We start from the raw sequence: 19,697 nt of genomic DNA, 5'->3' as shown, positions 1-19,697 counted from the left end.
CACAGTGGAGTTGAAAATTCTGTTTTAAACCAATAGAGACTTACGACTTAATTTGTGGTGCACAAAGCCACAAAATGTACGCTTGCTGCAATATTCCAGTATTGGTAATTTTTATCATTGTAAATACTGGTAATGTACATCAGGTGTGCCTGTTTAGAGAGACTGTTGATAGAAAATCAGACTGATGCATCATAGTAAAAATTTCTAATGAGATTTTGTCAAGAATCTGTAAAGCTTTTAAAAACCAAAACACTCATGATACAGTTGTACAGTAATTCTAAAGAAATTACAAAAAAATCTATTTGTCATGTAAATAAAATACCCAGAGCACATCCCCCTTTCATGTATAAGAAAAACACAACTCAAAACCAAATGTGGGTGACTGTGCTATACCTTGTAGTTTATGCAGGTGTTCCCCACATACTAATATTTTTATTACTTCATATGTAAAACAAAGTGTTCTCAATGGACAAGGAAGTCTCGGGTTTTTTAAAGTTTGTGTTTGAATAGGTTTTACAAAATACTAGATAAGAGTATGTCTATCTAGGCACACATTATTCTCAGAAAAGAGATTTGTTACCTTATTGTAGCTCACAATTTATTTTTTTAGCCAGTTTACACTTTCTCCTATGAAAATAGCAAATGGCATAAATGGGAGGTAACAGGGACTGTGGGCAGAATTTTGACATATTTCACATGTATCTCAGTGGTCACATCACGCCTCTTCTTCATATCTGCGTCCCAGAGGAAACTAGATCAACTGCTGACGTACTTTAGGAGTTTTGAGTCCTAATTTGTTACAGTTCTTAGTTTTGAAGATTCAACCTTTAAAGAAAGGTTAAATCCTTGCTTTGGCCGAAGTGGCCAGTACACTGAGAGTTTATTAGTTGTTCAAACCCATGGAGGAGGGTGATTAGAGCTTTTTGTTTCTGAAGGCAGTTTGCACATTTTGTGCCTCCCTTTGTGCTGGTTCTATAGGCACCTCTCTGTCAGCTTGATGCTCAGATATGTATGCTACTTCTGGTGTAAAACACCGTGATAAGGCAGTGAATCTGATAGGAAAGAGCTCAGTTTTACCCGTTTAGCTCCATACTCCTGGTATTCCCTAACTGTTAACAGCACTCATACTCTGGGACCTATTCTTTAGTACAGCTTACTGTGTACCTGAAGGCACTGGAAATGAACATGTCACAAAGTTCTCTGCATCTCTGCTAAGTCCCTGAGTTCAGGTCTCTTTAGAACCTGCTTTGGTGGATTTTGGATCTAATGAGTGTGTCAAAAAAATCCATTGTTATTGTAAAGTTTAGTCAGTGCATGTTGTTCATTTAAGAGACACACTTCCCAAAGGAATTTCCAGGGGAAGGAGCATGTGTTGTGTTTCTACCTCGTGATTTAAGCATTTGTTTGGAAACCCAGTCGTCTTCTTTGATGGTTAGAGAGGAGCCTGCAGTCAGTTACATTGAGAGTCAGAGGTGCTGGTATAAGTCAACAGGAACTCCACAGGATAGGGCAGCCCTTCTAACCTAAAATTGGTGTCCCCAAGAGCATAAGCAAGGTCCAGAGTGCGTATTTAATGTTTTGATATACCCCTAGAAAAAAAAAAATCTTTGTTTTAACAGGCAGCCTGCACTACTCAAAGAGTTAACATCTTATTATATGAATTGGGACCTAATTCTTTTCTTCATATTACGGGCAGCCTACCACAGATGTCAGATTACCTGTCATGTATTGTGACAAAATGAGTTGTTACTATGTAGGCAGTGAATTGGGATTAGCAGAACCTCTGCTGCTGTTAGGCCCAAAATCATTAGCCAGGTACTTTTATGGAAACAGTTCAAAACTTCACTGCAAGTAATTCTGCAAATTCAAGTGTCAGTAATGCAAATAATTCTGTGAAACCCAGCAATACCAGAGACATTGTTCTTTCATTGGATGAATATAGCAATTTCCTCTGTGTGAATTTTCTTCTATTTTGTTGTTCTAAATAAACAGACATTGATGAGTGCTCAGATGGCTTTGTTCAGTGCGACAGCCGTGCTAACTGCATTAACCTGCCTGGTTGGTACCACTGTGAGTGCAGAGATGGCTACCATGACAATGGGATGTTTTCACCAAGTGGAGAGTCCTGTGAAGGTCAGTGTCTAAAAAAGGTGGGGTATTGTTATGGCTCACATGAAAATGTCTAGAAAATATCTAGTGTTTCAGATTGTACTGGTCATGCATTGTCTTGAACACTGCAGTGAAATTTAAACCTTGATCCAAAAGAATTGTAGTCTAAATAAGCATCATCAACAAAGGCAGAAGAATATAAAGTACGAATATACCTATAATGTGGAGCATTAGTGGAGCATTTCTGTGTTTCACTAACATAATATGTAAAATCAGGCATGTTGATTAAAATGCAGTTTCTCTGGCCCTACATCTGCTTCTGTGCTTGTCCCTTGCATAGGTGATTTCCCATGGGCTGATAGCATGCACAGTAATCTGTCACTCCAGGGTAACCTGTTTATATGTCAGATTCTTTGTATATAGAAATGGGCCTCAATCCAGACCTCATTTCCTCCATTTGGTTTTCCTCGTACACTGAAATAGTTCATGATAAAAATATTTCCCATTGAAAAAAATGATTATACATCCCTGAGACCCCTGCCTTTACCTTGGTTAATACTGTGGTGTTTCTCCTGTATAATGGCTAACTGCTTCTAGAAGGCTGTAGTTTGCAGACATACATTACAAACTAGGAAGCTCAGTGGACGTAGGGCTGCGGCAAGGTGTAGGGGACAAGAGAGTGAAAAGGGGGACAAGGAGATGGAAAGGTTTTCTGTGTTTATGAATGATGTTAGAGAGAACAGCAGATTAATAAGAACACAGTTATTTTCTGAAGCAGATCTCTCAGTAATTAATGTTATTTAGCTCTTAATGGTATTTCATGCTGCTGCTCTTAAATAACAGAATAACCCAGTCTTTTTTTGCCATGGACTTCTCAGGGCAAAATTATCACCCGTTCTCCCTTCTTTCTCTGAGTGCTGAAATATTCAGTGCTCACAGTGTAAGCTTTCTTATTGCTGTTTAAACTCACCTTGGTGGGCTGCATCGGTCCCAAAGGGAAGCAATTGAATTAATTTCTCTAAGGCAGACACACAGACAGTTCTCCAGGAGTGAGAATGACCTTTCTGGTATACCCATCATCAATACTTTATTTCAACACATTTTCATCACAGCTGAAAGCCTGTATTCCCAGGAGGAATCAGCAATTTGAGGCAACCCTGCTTTCGTAAGTCGAGCTTTCTTTGTCAAGAACTGACTAAATGTCAGTGTTAGCTGGCCAGGAGTTAGGAGAGGAAGGTGCAAAGAATAAGTCGTGATCCCTCTGATTATAACATTGCACTTCTGTCGCTCATGGCATGGGTAATAAATACTACAGCCAGGCATTTATGGAAATATTCTCAGTATCCCAAGTTTTATCTTCAGTGTCAGTGTAACACTTATCTCGGGGTTGAAGACCATGGTTTGGCACATGCTGTCTCAAGAGAGATACATGATACAAAAGTGTCTGTGTTAAGATGTGTGGAAACAAGTAGCAATTAAGCAGCAATTTCTAAACAAGTGAAAAGCCAAGGGAAAAGAAATATGGGGATTGCTATATGTATACAGAAGTGGCAATTATTAGACTGTTTTGACCTTTTCTGCAAAGAACCAGCAGCTCTTTATTAAACATACTCAGAGGATAACAAGTAATTAGAATTAAATCACAAGTGCCGGGAAACTATCTTCACTGCTGATAGCCCTAGTCACTAACAGTGGAACACTTTCAGTTTGATTGATTGCAGCTCCAAACTTTGGAATCCTTAGCAACCTGAGGTCGTAGAATCATAGAATGGCTTGGATTGGAAGGTACCTTAAAGATCATGTAGTTCCAACCCCCTTGGGCAGGGACACATCCCCCTAGACCAGGTTGCTCAGGACCCCATCCAGCCTGGCCTGGATGGGGAGGAAGGCTAGGTATTTGGTTAGTCTTACTACATCACTTTTTATTGGATGGAAGCTTGTGACATGTTGTCTCAGATAAAAATAAAACCAGAAAGGGTGTGGAGAGACAACCTAAAATCCATTGCAGTGTGGAAAGTTGAACTTGCAGTAGCACAATACAGTAGTGCAGAAGCAAGAAGATGATTGCAGAAGCAATCTTCTCTGCTGTCAGACCTTTCCACTGTAAGACATTTCCCTACTGAGTTTAAAGACAAAAGAAAATGGATTGCTTGTGACAGTTCTTCAGTAACCCCTGGTTAGATGTGATTAGATTGAGCTGTTGGTGGATGGTCTTTTAGACAGTCACTTTAATGGAGCAGCAGCTTCCAGGCTATACTAATCTCAAATTTCAAATCACAGTTCTCCAATTCTCACTTTCAACTCTATCCTCTGAAACTTTCTGGCTTGTACAAGTGCTTCAGCTTGCAGAGCTGTAGAAGGAACAGTGCAAACTACTTCAAAGTAGTGTCTTATATAGAGTACATAATAGGCTTGACTTGACTCATCTTTTGTAAGTTTTAGTTGCTTTGAAGTAAGTTCCTTCTTTCAGTTGAAAACACCTGTAAAAGACAAGGAAGTGTGGATTTAAATTTTCTTTCTTGATTGTTCTACTTGGTCTTCCTCAAATCTGGGTCTGTTTGTGTCCCCTGGACATGTGCTGATAGTACTACACAGAGCATTTCAGTGATCAGTGTAATCAGTTCTTTGTTTCCTTCAGCAAAGCCTCCAATTTTAAAAATCCATGTGGAAACACCTCTGTTAAAATCACAGAGGCACAGGAGCATGTCCTTAAAAACCTTATTTCAACAGAATTCCAAAACTGCACCTACCCCTTTTGCAGGAAAAGTCCCTTTAGGACATAATACTAAATATTCCTAGCTAGAGGTGGGCTCCTTGGTATCACCAGACTTTTTCAGTGCTTGATAATGAAATAATAGTTACTGAATTGCCTATTTTACACATCTATTGACCTTGGCTACTACTGCTTCTTTGGCACAACTGAGACTATTGAGTATTTTGACTAATGTACTTGAATGCAAAAATTCATAATCCCATTTTATTTTACCTACAGGCAATGGAAGACCTAGAGATTCCTTTGCTAATAGTTTTGATTCACATTATACCCCTAGGTAGACCTGTGGTGTCTATAAAAATTACTGACAGAAATTGTGGGAAATGCAGCTGTAGGGCTTCAACCTCTTAGCAGCACTTGCTGTTTTTCCCTTGGAAGTAGAATTATGTTCTGCCTCATTGTATTTCCAGAAAAGGAAAATGTCAGCCATGTAGTCCTTGAGAATTGTATGGCTTTGGGAAGTCTTAAATTTTATATATGTAAATATAGCATTCAGCATGGTATATTAACTGGTATCTTGCTCTTTGCCCCCTGACAGCTTTTCTTTATAGTTTCTTTAAACAGTCTTATTGGTGCTGAAGGTTGTCTCTTACGTACTATTTCATAAAGCGAGCTGGGCTAAGGGAGTAGATATTGCATCCTCAGGCTTCACTGCAGTAAAAAAACTAGAACAACTGAGGGCAAAATCCTAAAATAAGAAAGTTCAGGCCCCATTAATGTTTGCCCTGCAGTTCTGTGTAACATCCTGATTCCTTTGAATTTGTCCTTTGCAAAGTCTAAAAGCTTCCATAATCAGTGGTAGAGGGAGGCTGTATTGGTTCGTACCAGAACAGTGCAGGTTATACCTCATCAGTTGTTGGACATTTGGCACACATCCACATTCAAAGAATGGCTCACCTAATTAAAGCAGCCCCTTAGGACTTACCAAGAGAATCTGTCAGGTACCAGCTGTTGTTAGTATAGAATATGAGATCAATGTATCTTCACTCTCAGCAGGTACTACATTCTTTAAATGAGACAGATGCAAATGAAAGGTTTGGATAGATCAATCCAGAATGCCCAATTCATAAAAGAATCGTTTTTGGTTGTAAGGGTTTATCCGTATGTGAACTTCCATTTGGGTTTTCTGTTCTGAAGTATCTTGTATTTTTCTTCTGCCATCCTGCCTCCAGAATTAGAATCACTTTCTTCTGTGTGTGACAGAGCAGCCTGCCTGACAGCACAGAGGCTGAAGCTCTACTCGAGCACTGTTTTCAACAATCCAGGATAGTGAGGGATGGAGGCATATTACAAGCCTCGGTATGCTCCCCAGCCTTCCTGACTGAGCAAAGTCCAAAACAGTCACTCCAGCATCCATTGCTCTGGGTCTGGAAGGTAGAGGAATTGCTGGCTGTCAGGGTATCTCAATTTATCTCACAGTACATTCAGTATTTTAACTAGTATATTAAATTTCTTGCAGTTGAAAAACCGCTGTCAGTTTGGAGTCCTACACTTAGGTTTCTCAGAAGCTTTGTTTTTGATAGCACTTAAGGGAAACAGGAAATACGAAATCACTGCTCTTCAGCAGGAAACCTTAGTAGCACTCACAAAACTCCATCAAAATCCTTTTGCTCTTATTCATGATTGTTAAAGGTCAGCAAATAAAGTGACTTCTTTCTCTTTTCCATCTATCTGTCCCAAGTAGAGCTATAGGCATTAAGCCTTCAATACTGAATTTGGGAACCCAACTTAAGCATCACCAAACAGAAGGCAGATATGGAGACACATTAATATTTAAATATTCTGAAGTGTGGCAAGAATACAAAATTTTCAGAGTTTCTCATCTTTTATAAAAGGCCTGATAAAACAGAAACTTGACCACTGTATTTTATAAGACAGCAATTTGAACACATTTACTGTATAGGGAGACAACATTTCTGTCAAGCTGATGTTACCAACATCTGAAGTCTCAGCTCTTCATCTTCCACATCTGGTAAGCACTCTCACAGGTGGCTTACGTGAACTCACAAATAAATTAGTCACAATTCACTTGCTCTTTGAAGAATAGTTACACCAGTCAATAGATTTACTCAGGACAGAAAATAACAGAAATAAAACTTTCTGCTCAGATGAGCCTGGGCTCCCTAGCAAATGCACTCCTTCCTTTTTTGCCTTAAGCAAAAAGTACTCAGGTATCCTGGTACTTTCACCTTGCTGAGCTAATGCTATTCCTCAGAGCAAAGGTAAGGGAGAAACTTCAGAGCAAAGGAACTGTCTACCCTCCCAAACCATCTCTGCCAATATTTCTCAGTGATACAAATGTTCATCTTTTCTTTACAAAAATGAGAGTCTAACCAATATCAGAATGATTCTGGTCTCAGGCAGACCCTTTAGGGCTTTATGATAATCTCCTGCATGTAAGTCTGGATAGTTCATCAGAGGACAGATAGCTGCAACTTTCCATCAGCTGTTTCAGTGGGTCTCTGAGCCTTTTGTCACTTCCTAGCAAGGTGTGCACAATTCTTTTGTTTTCTAATTGTGCCTTGTTTATTTTCCTTGTGAGTTCATTGTGATTTTTTGCATCTGCTATTTGTGAGGTTTTTGTCTGTACAATTCAGCTTTCTTTCTTAGAGCTATCCATAGTAGTTCCAAGATCTTTTTCCAGAATACATCCAAAAGATTGATTTGATTTTTCAATGGCTACTTCCCCACGCTCTTTTCAAATGAATCTCATCTGACATATTATTGTTTGCTCAGTCAACATCACAGAGTGCTTCTATATTTCACTTTTAATATCTGGGTTTTATACTTTATTATCAACAGCCTTATCATCACACTGTTCATCCATTTCTCCATGTGACTAAGTTATTGGGCAGATCACATTCTGGCACAGATTCTTGCAGAACTTCCGTGGGACAACTCTCCATTGTGACAACCTGACCATTTTTACTGCCCTTTATTTCACAATAATTATCCCCTTTTATCCCTTTCATTACAGGGATAAATAATTATTTATTAATGAATATAATTCTTTTTAATCTGTGAGTCAATGACCACTTTTCTTCCATGGCACATAGTTCTTGTAAGAGTATGTATTGAGCAAGGAAGGTCATGAATAAAAGTATTAAGAGTATATGAAATCTATCCCTTTTAAAAATACTTTTTATTAGTATAGTATACTTTGAATATGAATCTGTGATATGGTATCTTTAAACAATCCTCTTTCTATCTGAAAATGTTATCCTTTTGGTTGCTAGTTTTAGTTCATATTTAAATCTCCATCATTTTAACATAATAGCCTCTTTGAATCTAAGCACTACCACAGAGGGGGTTTTAAATTCCTTCAAGGATATTGAACTTGTGGTCGCTGTTGGTCACCAATGCAGGGTAGTTGCTCTGTAGAGACATTCTGAATCAGAGGCTGCTTGCTGCTTAGGGCCAAGTGAAATGGTGCTTTGTCCCTCTAGGTTTCTTTGACTACCTCTTCCAAAATCTCTTAAATACAACTTTGGGTCGCAACCTGGAGCAATTGAAATTCCCATTTTTATGGAGTTTTCTGTCTCTGCAGTCTTGCAAATACTGCAAATGGAGTTTAGTCATTCTGACTACTGTCACCCTATTGTATGGCTTTAGTCGGGTATTTTTCTAGTGTAGGCAGGAAATTATTTGAGATACAATTAACTCCTCATTTTCTGTAACATGTATCACTACTTCTTTCCCATGGTATTCCTTTGTTATTGCAACATTCAGTTGTACCTAGAGATGATGGTAAGAAAAGCAAAATCCTTAAAAATGTGACAGATCAAAGCTGCAGTAATTTTTCATGTAGGTTAGATAAATAAGAGCTAATTCTCAGTTTAGCACTAGATAACTAGTTACATTTCATTTCTGTTTTTTTTATTGAGGCAAACTTCCAAGTCTTTTGGGAATAATGTTCTAATGTCATAATATTCAAGCTGCTTGGTTCTTAAGCAGTGTGTTGTAAATAGCCTGAAGTGAACTATTTGTTTTTGCATGGTATGCGGGGGGCTCTTCTGGGGTTTTTTTGTTTTGTTTTATTTGGGAGGGGGTGGGGGTTGTTTATTTGTGTGTTTTGCTAACTATATGGGAGCAGTAATAAAATGGCTTTGTGGCTGTATGTACTGGAGTATGCAACCTGTAATCCTACCATCTTCCCTTTCAAACACAAAAGATGCAGGTCCCAGTATCCCTTGCCCATAGCTGGTTATGGCTGTAAACACAATTTCTGTAACATAATGCACCATCGATTAAAAGTCTAAAGTAAAAAAAAAACAGACGAAGTTTTGCTTGGTAGGGATGATTGGTGTGCAAGTTCTTTGCTGATAATGCCTGAAGTTTGATGTGGATGAATAATGCAGATGAGAGTTCCATGCATGAAAAGCTGGTGTTTCTCTTGCTGCATCATAAACACACTGCTGTTTCTGATTAGGTTAGAATCAAAATGTAAATAGTTCCTGCTGTGACTAGGAATATTTAAATTGCCCTATCCAGAACATTTATTTTCATGAATCAAACAACTGAAAAAAACAAGGTTGGGAATTTCCAGAAGTTTTTAATGCCAAATAAGCTCGGCTCAATACCAGAGTCAATGATGAAACCTCCATTATTTTCAGTTACTGGGACTGTGTTGAAAAATAAACCTCAGAAGCCTCTTTCTCATGGGAAAATTGTGAAATAGGCTTGTATATATGTGCCGAATGCAGAGTCAATGTTTATAGGATCAACATTTGTTGTTTAAAGGAAACCTTTCTTATTTACATGACAGCTGAACTTTGTCCAGTTATCTCATTAATTATGTCTGCCTTCTCTTAAGTATCCAGGTTGCTGAGAAGTGACATTATTAATTTATAAGAGCTGTGTAAAAGTTTTGTACAAAAGAATGTTCTAAACAAATGAATACAAGTTTCAGAAAGTAATTTATTAAAAATTACTTCGTTAATAAAGAGAATCCTGCTGTTAACCCAAATCATTACATTTAAATACAATTTGTGTCTGTTCTTGTTATTGCATAACTTAAAACCAGCTATACCTTAATTTTAAATTGCCAGATTCTATTACTTTCAGGTTTGATTTAAGAGAAAATGTAGGAAGGAGAGAGCAGCTCTTCCATCCCTCTGCTCTGCCCAAACTGGAGTCACTCAAACCACTCCTGTTAGCTACTCCTCTACAAACCTTCAAGTTTAGAGTCTGGACAGCCTCTGCAGAGCCATCTGTTCCACTGGTTATGTATCCTGACTGTTGGGGTGGGTTTCCCTGTCTGATGTGCCTGTGATGTTTCAGCTGTTCAGGTCCATGCAAACAGCCACACTGAATTTGGTTCATGGTCCCAGTTATCCTCTGCCCTGTTACAGCAGTGACTGCCTCCAGATGCTTCAGAAGGCAGTGAGGTAGAAGATGTAGAGATCTGAGATGATTCTCCTGTTCTGGATTATCTGATATGTAAATAAGCCTACCATGGGCCCTAATGCATGAAATGTAATCTCTCTCCCAAAATCTGTTAGCATTGCAAATTGAATATTCTTGCTAACTTTATACGCTTTTGGCTATGTGATTGTTTTTTGCCTCTTAGGATTCTGCAGCAGTGAGTGTCATAGTTTGTTTATGCATTGTATGGAAAGTTATTTCCTTTTATCAGGTTTGAATTTGTTGTCTTTCAGTTCCACTGACTGTCCCCTGTCTTGTGTGTTAGGCAATATGGAGAAAAAAGCTCTCAACATGTCTTATTTGGAGTATTCATTATTTTTTTGGTTATATCCCTTCTTGCTGATGTTATTTTAGGATGGGGAATCCATTTTTTTCATTTCTTCTCAAATGATATTTCCCTCAATCTTCACATAAGCCCTAGTAATTTTGCAATTCTTATTAAGATGATGCCACTGTTATTGCACACAGTATTTGAAGGAAACACACAATGCTGCTGATTTGTACAATGGAATTCTAATCATTTCCCTGCTTTTTTTCATCCCAATTCATATTCATGTTAGCAACTTGTTTACTTTTTTTGGGTTTTTGACCATAGCCACACTTGAAATTGAAATGATAATTGAATTATTTTGCTTTAAACTGAATGTGCTTGAGGTGGATTGGAGGTTTCATTTCCATTGTTGAACCCAAAGCTGAGTGTTTTACTTATTAGGTTTTTGTGCTGGTGGTGAAAGATATATTCATGACCATATTGCTTATTTTATCTCACTCCTCTGGTGGACATTTAATTATAACAACATTACTTTTTAATGAACTTTAATCAAGAACTTGGGCCGTACTGTTGATAAATTGTATTTAGAGTTGAACTCAATGTATCGATATTTACAATCACCATAGTTCTAGTTTTTGCTCTGTTTTCTGCTTTTTATTGCATATATCCATTTACTTCATTCCCCTTTGAGCTTCTTTCCACGATAATTTTTCTCCATCTGAACAGCTGAAAAAGCTAAATAAAGACTATTTGGGTAGAAGGTAGTGTGTGCTGCTAGCTTGCCTTTGCAAAATAATTGTATGTACCTTGATGAGGTAGGCCTTTAAAATACTTTTTAATTCTTTGAGATATAACTGTTTTGAAGTAATTTATTTTTATTCAATGGAGATGTGAATTTTTTTTCTTTATTTCTATTCTAGACACAAGGGCTATAGCTGACACTGCAACTTCAATATTTAAAATATTCTAGTTTTCACATTCTAATAAAGGATGAAATTTAAAGCATGGTGCGCTTGCTTAAATGAGCTTGCAGGTCAGACATCACCTTTTTCATTAAATTCTCATCAAGTGAACTCAAATGTGCTAGACAGAGTCAGCAAAATATTTTAAGAACAAGATTCTGAAGTTGCTCTTGTTTCACAGAACATGTCTCATGAATGGTTGCCGCAAACTAAGGTTCTTTAGGGGAGCTGAGAATTATTCTTGCTCTCATGTTTCTTGTGGTTTCTTCATTCTATCTACCGTACTCAAAAGCATTCACTTAGAAATATGTATAGAAAAACTCAAAATATCAGGTTAAAACATGACCTAAAAAAGCTGATGTGACTTGTAAAATATTTTTTGTGAATTTTTGAGTTATTTCTCCCCATGCTGGTGAAGTACAAATTAATTTTCAGCTGAAGGCCTTAATGGCCAGGAATCATTTATATTGACTGCCACAAGAAGATTTTTGTTAATTGAATGTGGTCTAAAAGCATTACATGGCATGTTTTTGCAGACATTGATGAATGTGGAACTGGAAGGCATAGCTGTGCCAATGACACTGTTTGCTTTAACTTGGATGGTGGGTATGACTGTCGATGTCCCCATGGCAAGAACTGCACAGGAGACTGTATCCATGAAGGCAAAATCAAGCACAATGGTCAGATTTGGGTGCTGGAGAATGACCGATGCTCTGTCTGCTCTTGCCAGGTCAGTACAAATGGAAGTAGCTGCTTCTGCAAGGTGGTGTTAGGGATGAAGGGCAGAGTGTCAGGATTCAAGTGAAATTCCTGGTTTAGCGGCCTTCTCAGGTGCATGTGTGGAACTACAGAAATAAAATCATATATTACATGGGAGAGATATTACATTATATTACATTGGAGATAGCTTCTCTCTCCAACCTGCATGAGCAGAACATTCGTTGGAAGTTTATTATATGGTACTGGGAGAAGGATGATAGTACTGTTTTGTTAGCAGAGATGCCACCTGTGGTCTCTGGGTGGGAGTAACAGCTTTTTCATGCAAATAAACTGTCTAGACATCTATTGGGGTTGGAGACTGAGACCAGTATCTCTAGCAGATGGCTATAAATAGAAGTAGTTTCTCTGTCTGCAGAATAATTCAGTTTAACTTTCTCAAATGTTTGCTGTGGGAAGTTTGGTCCCAAGCTAAATGCTGATGGGGAATGAAGGCCCAAAACACTGCTGACGGTATCCTGAACATTTCAGCAGCTCGACTGTCGCGTACTTGGTTTAGTTTCAGATCACCTATCATCTTCCTATGCGAATAATTAGAGAACAGAGGGGATGGTCTTCCTTGACACTCTCCAGTCTATGAAACTGGGATATTCAATGAAGTTTAAAGCAAGATTCATCAAGCATCTATATGAGAATTACAAACTTAGTGCAATCCATTAAAATCTAACCCTTGGGAAGAACACCTTTGGGTTTCACCACGTCAGGGGAGAGCTGCCTGGAAATTGGTTGAATGAAGGATGTAGAAGTAGGGGAACTTTATGGTAGTTACTGAGTGTGTATTGGGGTTTCTGGCTTGGTTTGAATTGTATTTTGACAAAGATACTGTGTAGTGGAAAACTTGTGAGCTGCTAATGGCTTAGAATCATGGTAAAAAATAAAATTTTGGCTGGAATATGGCTGTAGTTGTGCGAATTTCTGCCACTGCTGTATGTCTCTCTTCTAAAAATAGAATGGATATGTGATGTGCCGGCGAATGGTCTGTGACTGCCAAAATCCCACCGTTGACCTCTTTTGCTGTCCTGAGTGTGACCCGAGGCTCAGCAGTCAATGTTTACATCAGAGTGGGGAGCTTTCCTATAACAGTGGTGATTCCTGGATACAGAACTGTCAGCAGTGCCGCTGTCTGGTAAGGTTCCTGATTACAGCAGCAGAGACAGGAGGGAAAATCGGTATGAGATATTCTGATCTCTGAATAGTTTCATTTTCATGCATTAGCATCCACCAAATTTCCCCTGAAGAACCTGTATAATCAAAATCGGGTTTTCGTGGATTTTTGTCAGTATTGTCAAGTTCCTGTCAAAAATGTGTTTTGATGCAATAGACATCATATAAATTATTTAATCATGAAGGTGGTTTCAGCAGAGTGGAGGTCATTTGGATATGGCACCTACACAGCAACACTCGTGTTCACTTATTCAGAGACTGATGAAGCTCTATAGGGAAATTCTAAATATGTATTTATTATCACAGCTGATAATTTCAAGGATGCTGGTAAACTAAAACTTATTTATTCATTCAGACATTTTGAGTAACAGAAAAATAATAAGACTTTGTGCATTTTTCTAAACAGTGAAATGAGATTTGAAAAAAACCTACATCTGTTCACGCTTGTCATCTTTTTCCTAGGCATGTATTTCGGAGTCTAAGCAAAAACTATTCTGCATAATGCTGCTCAGGATGTTTCTGTGACGGAGAAAATCCCAAGATAAAACAACTAGCTTTTATCACAGATTATCTCAAAATATAAAGGCTAGTCCATGTAGCAGCTTTGGTTTGTCAGTGTATCATGAGTAACAGCCAGAAACTCATTTCTGTAGACTGTGCTTTCAGTGCTAAAATCCAATGGAATAGATTACCATGTGCTTTATTAAATGTCTTAAAAATGAAAAAAACCCAACCTACAACTTCAGATTTCAAAAGATCATGAGATCACATCAATAGATGTTTCTTTTTTTTTCAAGATCCTACTTCTGTATCAAAAGCCTGCTTTCTTTCAGTGGTCATGGATTTTTTTGGGTGACAAAGTATTGTCTACTCCTTGTACTGTCCATCAATGCAAAAAATAGATCGAAGTATCAAGATCAGTGACTGGGTTAAAAGATTACTTTAATTCTTACCATCCTGCAATTCAAAAAGAAGAAAATTGACCCAGATGAGAGTTCTTTAATAGACTAACTTCACAATACTTTCTGCAACAAGTGAAGGAAATTTGGAGCTATGACAAGTGTCTGTGATTTTTTTTTCAGCTTCTGCTCTGGAGATAGTGAACTCCTCATTCTCAAAGTCTTAGGTACATTTTTCATGAATAAACTGATTTCCTAGGACCAAATGCTGTGTTTTTTGCCCTCCCTTAAGTCCAAACTATTCAATCTGTGCTCAAATTAGCTGAATAAATTGGGGATCAGAGATGGAGCTGCTCCAAAAAAAAAAAAAAAAAGTGCATTAATAACTTCTGTGAAGTCTTTTCTTTGGCCAGTAGATCTGCAGCATTGGCCCTTGTCCAGAGTGAAGGGAGGGTGATTCCAGCTTCTAGTAACTGATACGATTCATTAAACATCTTGAGATTTGTGTTCAGGCATACAGTAACTTCCCCTAAGGATATGCTGGCCTAACACAAATCTCTGCTCGGACCTTTTCTTACCCTGACTGTACTACACCCACCATGCAGAAGGTGTGATAAAGTTTGGAACTTCAGGTATTCTGCATAATATCCTAAGTGGATGGTGAGTGGTTGGAGGTCCTCTCACTGCAAATGTGCTGGTGTTCCCTGTTACATTGGGCTGCTGGTAGCTCAACATCCTTAATCCAGCCAATACATTTGTAACCATGGCAAAGATAAATTTGAGGGCTTTCTATGGCAAGCCAACAGTTCAAATTGCGAGTAAGAACTGGGTGAAACTGAAGATTTTGGCACACTTTTGTGGAGTCATGTTACAACTTCTGTCACTTGCAGAAGTAGGGTGTCACAAGGACAGGCCTATATCCTGTGTTACATAACTTCTATGGAGAATTTTCAGCTGCAGCTTGATGGAGAGTGTACTGATATAAGTTAAATCTAATATACTTCCTGAATGGCATGCAGAAAAAAACACCTGATCTGCTGTGTGTCCCACAGTCAGTGAATATCAGTGTTTTCTGTGCTGAATTCTGAACAGGACCAGTTGGGAAAAAATAGCCAGCTAGGAAACATGGTGCTGATTCAGAGGAATGGGTGAGAAACAAAATAAGAGCTAATAATAATATCTTGCTCTTTCTGAAAACAGCAAGGAGAAGTTGACTGCTGGCCCTTGCCATGCCCAGAGGTGGACTGTGAATTCAGTGTCCTCCCCGAGAATGAGTGCTGCCCACGCTGTGTCACTGACCCCTGCCAAGCAGACACCATTCGCAATGACATCACTAAAACATGTCTGGATGAAACCGATGTCATTCGCTTCACTGGATCTTCTTGGATTAAGCATGGCACAGAGTGCACCCTCTGCCAGTGCAAGGTAATAGAGGTTATAAAGATGAAGCTGAGATGCTTCTTCCCAGCTTGTTCTGTGGCACATAAATATTAAAGTACTAAGTCCAGTCAGTGAACAGTTGGTGTCTACACTTGTTTTAAAGCAGCAGAGATGACAGTAAAAGTGTTCAGCTTAGTTAACTGTACTCTTGCATGTGGTAGAAGCATGGTGTGATGTGCGAGCAGGTCAGAAACAGGACAACAGCCCACGCTGCAGAGTGCCGTGGGCACGGTACTGGACTTCGCTTTTCCACCAGGATAGCTGAATTCATGTTTAAACACGGAGCTCCAAGCTCCGTGCTATCTTGGAAACATGCAAATATGGCTATGTAAGCCTAGACTTCACACAAGAAATTTGTTCAGTGTGATCCTATAGTGTTAGTGGAACTGCTTGAATTGCTTTTTGAGAATAGTAATTGTTTTCAGAATAAAAGGACTAGTTATATGGTTACATAGCTTTTGTACTTTAAAATTAATCAACGTGTTTAGAACATTTACTGGTTTTGTAGTCAAAGAAATTATTGTCTGAGGAGAAAAATTAATAGCTCTGGGCATATGTGAACTCTGGCATCTCTTTTTGAGAATGAAAAGAAAAAAAGGGCTTAACGTAAGTGTTTCTATTCAAAATAAGACCATAAAGTGAATTGTGTTTTCTGCCATCCGGTACTGAAGAGTGACAATATGTGTTAACACAGTAGCCAAGGAGAGAGAGATAGCAGGATTCATGCAGAGTTCTTTAATTATTACTGAAATTCACAGTTGATTTTGGACTTCATTCTATATTTTTCCCAAGCAAGATGCTTCCCAGACTCCAATACATGGTACAATTAACTACTTTGAAAAGGTGCTCATAAAAAATAGTCTATCTTCAGCACCTCCTTCTGTGAGAATTCTGTGTGATCAGGCAGCAGAAGCTGTCAAGCATCACTTCCTTCCTCCACTTTGCCTGATGCAATACTGTGTGCAACAGGTGCTGCTGTCGAGGCAGAGTCCTTTCTCAAGGGCAGTGGTATGCACCAAGTAAGTTTCAGCATTTGTCTTGATGTCAGAATGGGTCAGTGGTTAGAAGAAAATGCTGTAGTCTGACAGACTAGCTAATGGTTAGAAAGCCATCTGCTGCCCAGAGGATGTTGAAGCAGGCTTACAGGCAGAAACCTGTACTTCTGGGGTCTGTAGCTGGTGGTATATACCAGCTCCAATGCTAGAAGTGACTTTTTGCTACAGTTCTTATGCATCTGGTTCCCCATCTGTAAAAACAATCTTTTTGTGTGGTTCTTCCCTAAAGCACCTTTGAGACTCAGTGGTGGGAAATATGCTCTTGCTGTACTGCTAATTAGTGGCAATGCAGAAGGCATGTATCAGTTCTGATCGTGGCCACCTAAGTGCTGCTCCCATCTGGCCTTTTGTGTTAAGCAAAGACTGAACCTTAAGGGTTGACTAATTGGTATTCAGTGCAAACATGTACACAGACTAACCAAATCCATTGCTGCCTTGTGAACATAGTGAGGATTAAAACACATACTCTGCCAAACTCCATAATTTTAATGACTCAGGTGTGACTCTGCCTAGCAAAGTAGAGGTACCACTTCATCCCTAAGCAAGCCAAATCTTACTCAATTCTCTTTACAGAGCAGTGTTCATTTTGAAATACGCTATCTGCTCATATTGCCAGCATTTTAATATTGCAGTTCTGCATGCAAGCAGCCTGCTCCCTCTGGATCAGGGTAGTGGTGTGCCCAGTTTGTATAGTGCTCCTTCTCATTCATCCTGTGTCACCCCTCTCTTCTCTTGTAAAGCATCTCATGGAAGGTCAAAACTCTAGTCTAAGCCTCTCTAAACAAGCGATAGCAAAACAGGTTTACACAAATCCTTAAAGAATTTAGAAACCTGGGTATCAGCTAAAGCAGACTGAGCCACAAAAACATTTCTAATCACAAGTAAAGAAGGGGGAGAGTAGGATCGTAACCTCCTGTAACAGAAGGAGTGAAAGAAAATGCTTGAATTATTCAGACCTTGGTCTTTAATTAAAGTCCTGTCAGTTTAGTCAGTTTAATGTATTTGGACTAATTTATAAATAATACTCAGTTTTTATTTGCATTGTAAGAATCAGACTTAAGAAAATAAGTAGTAGAGATGCAGAAATTATTTCTCCAGTGTTTTAATGATGTCCATAGGCAATCTGTTCCCTTAAGTGCCCTTAGTATCCTAATAAGAATGTCTGGACTATTTGGAAAAAGTTCATGGATTAATGTTTGCTGGTGTTACAGCCAGGATGCATGAAGTTGAAGCTTTCAGGGATAAATAAAACCCAGAGTCCCTTCTACCTGATCTGAATGAAACTCCCTAGTGCCCTGTCTTGTTCAACAGCTTTATGTATTTGAGCAGATGCCCGATACCTTTATGTTGGGAGCATTCCCTCCACTGATCCCAGTTTCTTTCAGTTTGACTGTTGTAGCTCTGGGACACAGACCTCAACAAGCCAAGCAATTAGAGGAATCATAATAGCCTATTCCTTTGGGCAACATAAGGACATGAGCACAATGTCATGAATCTGATCCAAGTCTGTACATGTTTTGTGTTTTACAAGTGTGTACATTCAAATCTGATGGGTATTTGCAAACAGCTGAACTTGTTAAATTTACTTGTTTTGTACAAAATGCAAATTGTTTCAATTCCTCTTTCTGTTTTTTCATCCTTTAGAATGGCCATGTCTGTTGCTCAGTGGATCCACAGTGCCTTCAGGAACTGTGACACCAACAGCTATCTCTCACAAGCAGTTTCTGGATAAAGAATTTTCCTACACAGAAATAGACCTTTAGACCAAAAATTGTTCAAAATTAAAACTAAAATTAGGTTGTTTTTGTCTATCTGAAGTGCAGATATGTGATGAACTCGGTTACCTGAATCAGAGTGAAATTTATGGGACTCAAGACAAGCTCAGATGTGTAAACCTTTGTATGAGGTTAGGTCCAAATCTTCTGGCTATTTGTCTGTCTGGCATCCTTGTGCAGAATGTTTAGGTTAGTGTAAAGTGACACATTGTAATGCTGTACATAATGATGTCAAGATCTAAAATCAACTAGGAGTTCTTACAGGGTCTTCCGAAGCTTTGAGAGTCCAACGCTTGACCAGATGCAGCAGATTTACCTAATCATATTTGGAACTGCACAAATGTGTTTGATTGCTTACTGCAGAACTTAGCAGATGTTTGAGTAAAAGGATGAAGCCTTCAGGAATAATGAACCTAGCAGCTAAGATGTGATATGTACAGTATGTGCGCTGAAAAAAAAAAAAGATAAAGTTATTGTAAAAAACAAAAAACAAAACAAGAAAAAACCAAAAAAAAAAAAAAAACCAAACAAAAAAGAAAACCCGTGATGCACAGGCATGGCTTCTTAATGTTTTCTGATGGGAAAAGTCATCAATATTTCCTTGTTTTACTGCACTTACTATTATTTCTTGATTGACTTTGTTCGGTATAAGCTCGTAATTGTGCAAATTTAAATAAATATTTCTCTTACCTTAAGTTTCTGTTTGTGCCATCTTTCCTCTTCCAGGATGTCATTTTTATGTGTGCTGTTACTTCTTTGCAAGCATTCCTGGGCATCTGGACAATACAGGTGAAGTATTGCCTGTCTAGGTCCTCTACATGTGGAAGCTTATGCCCAGCACAGCCTTATGCCTATCATGTCTTTGTTAAGATACACATAAGTAATTTGTCATTACAGTGGATTAAACAGCAAATTCACATGCTTAAATATCAGATCCTATGTGCCAGTGGGATGTTGTCATGCAGAGTCAGTACAGATCATTTGTGTGTGACTTGGATCTGTTCAGATTTACAGGGGATCTTCTCCAAATTCCTCTTCTCTCCAGCTG

General features: G+C 38.6%; 1 protein-coding gene across 2 annotated transcripts in view; it reads left to right on the top strand.

The window, feature by feature from the left end:
• Positions 1–19,344, top strand: part of NELL2 (neural EGFL like 2) — a 140,264-nt gene extending 120,920 nt beyond the window's left edge. The window contains exons 16-20 of one of the 2 annotated variants that reach the window (XM_039571111.1): positions 1,993–2,133; positions 12,076–12,269; positions 13,266–13,442; positions 15,580–15,804; positions 18,519–19,344. In XM_039571111.1, coding sequence (XP_039427045.1) covers positions 1,993–2,133; positions 12,076–12,269; positions 13,266–13,442; positions 15,580–15,804; positions 18,519–18,569 — 788 coding nt within the window. In that variant the 3' untranslated portion in view covers positions 18,570–19,344. The remainder of the gene's footprint in view (positions 1–1,992; positions 2,134–12,075; positions 12,270–13,265; positions 13,443–15,579; positions 15,805–18,518) is intronic. The other variant, XM_039571112.1, reaches the window with a different exon arrangement.
• The last annotated feature ends 353 nt before the right edge of the window (positions 19,345–19,697 follow it).

This window comes from Corvus cornix, chromosome 1A, assembly GCF_000738735.6.
Source record: "Corvus cornix cornix isolate S_Up_H32 chromosome 1A, ASM73873v5, whole genome shotgun sequence".
Taxonomy (NCBI): domain Eukaryota; kingdom Metazoa; phylum Chordata; class Aves; order Passeriformes; family Corvidae; genus Corvus; species Corvus cornix.
Note: the sequence above shows the minus strand (reverse complement) of the source record. Positions and strands in the feature narration are given on the sequence as shown.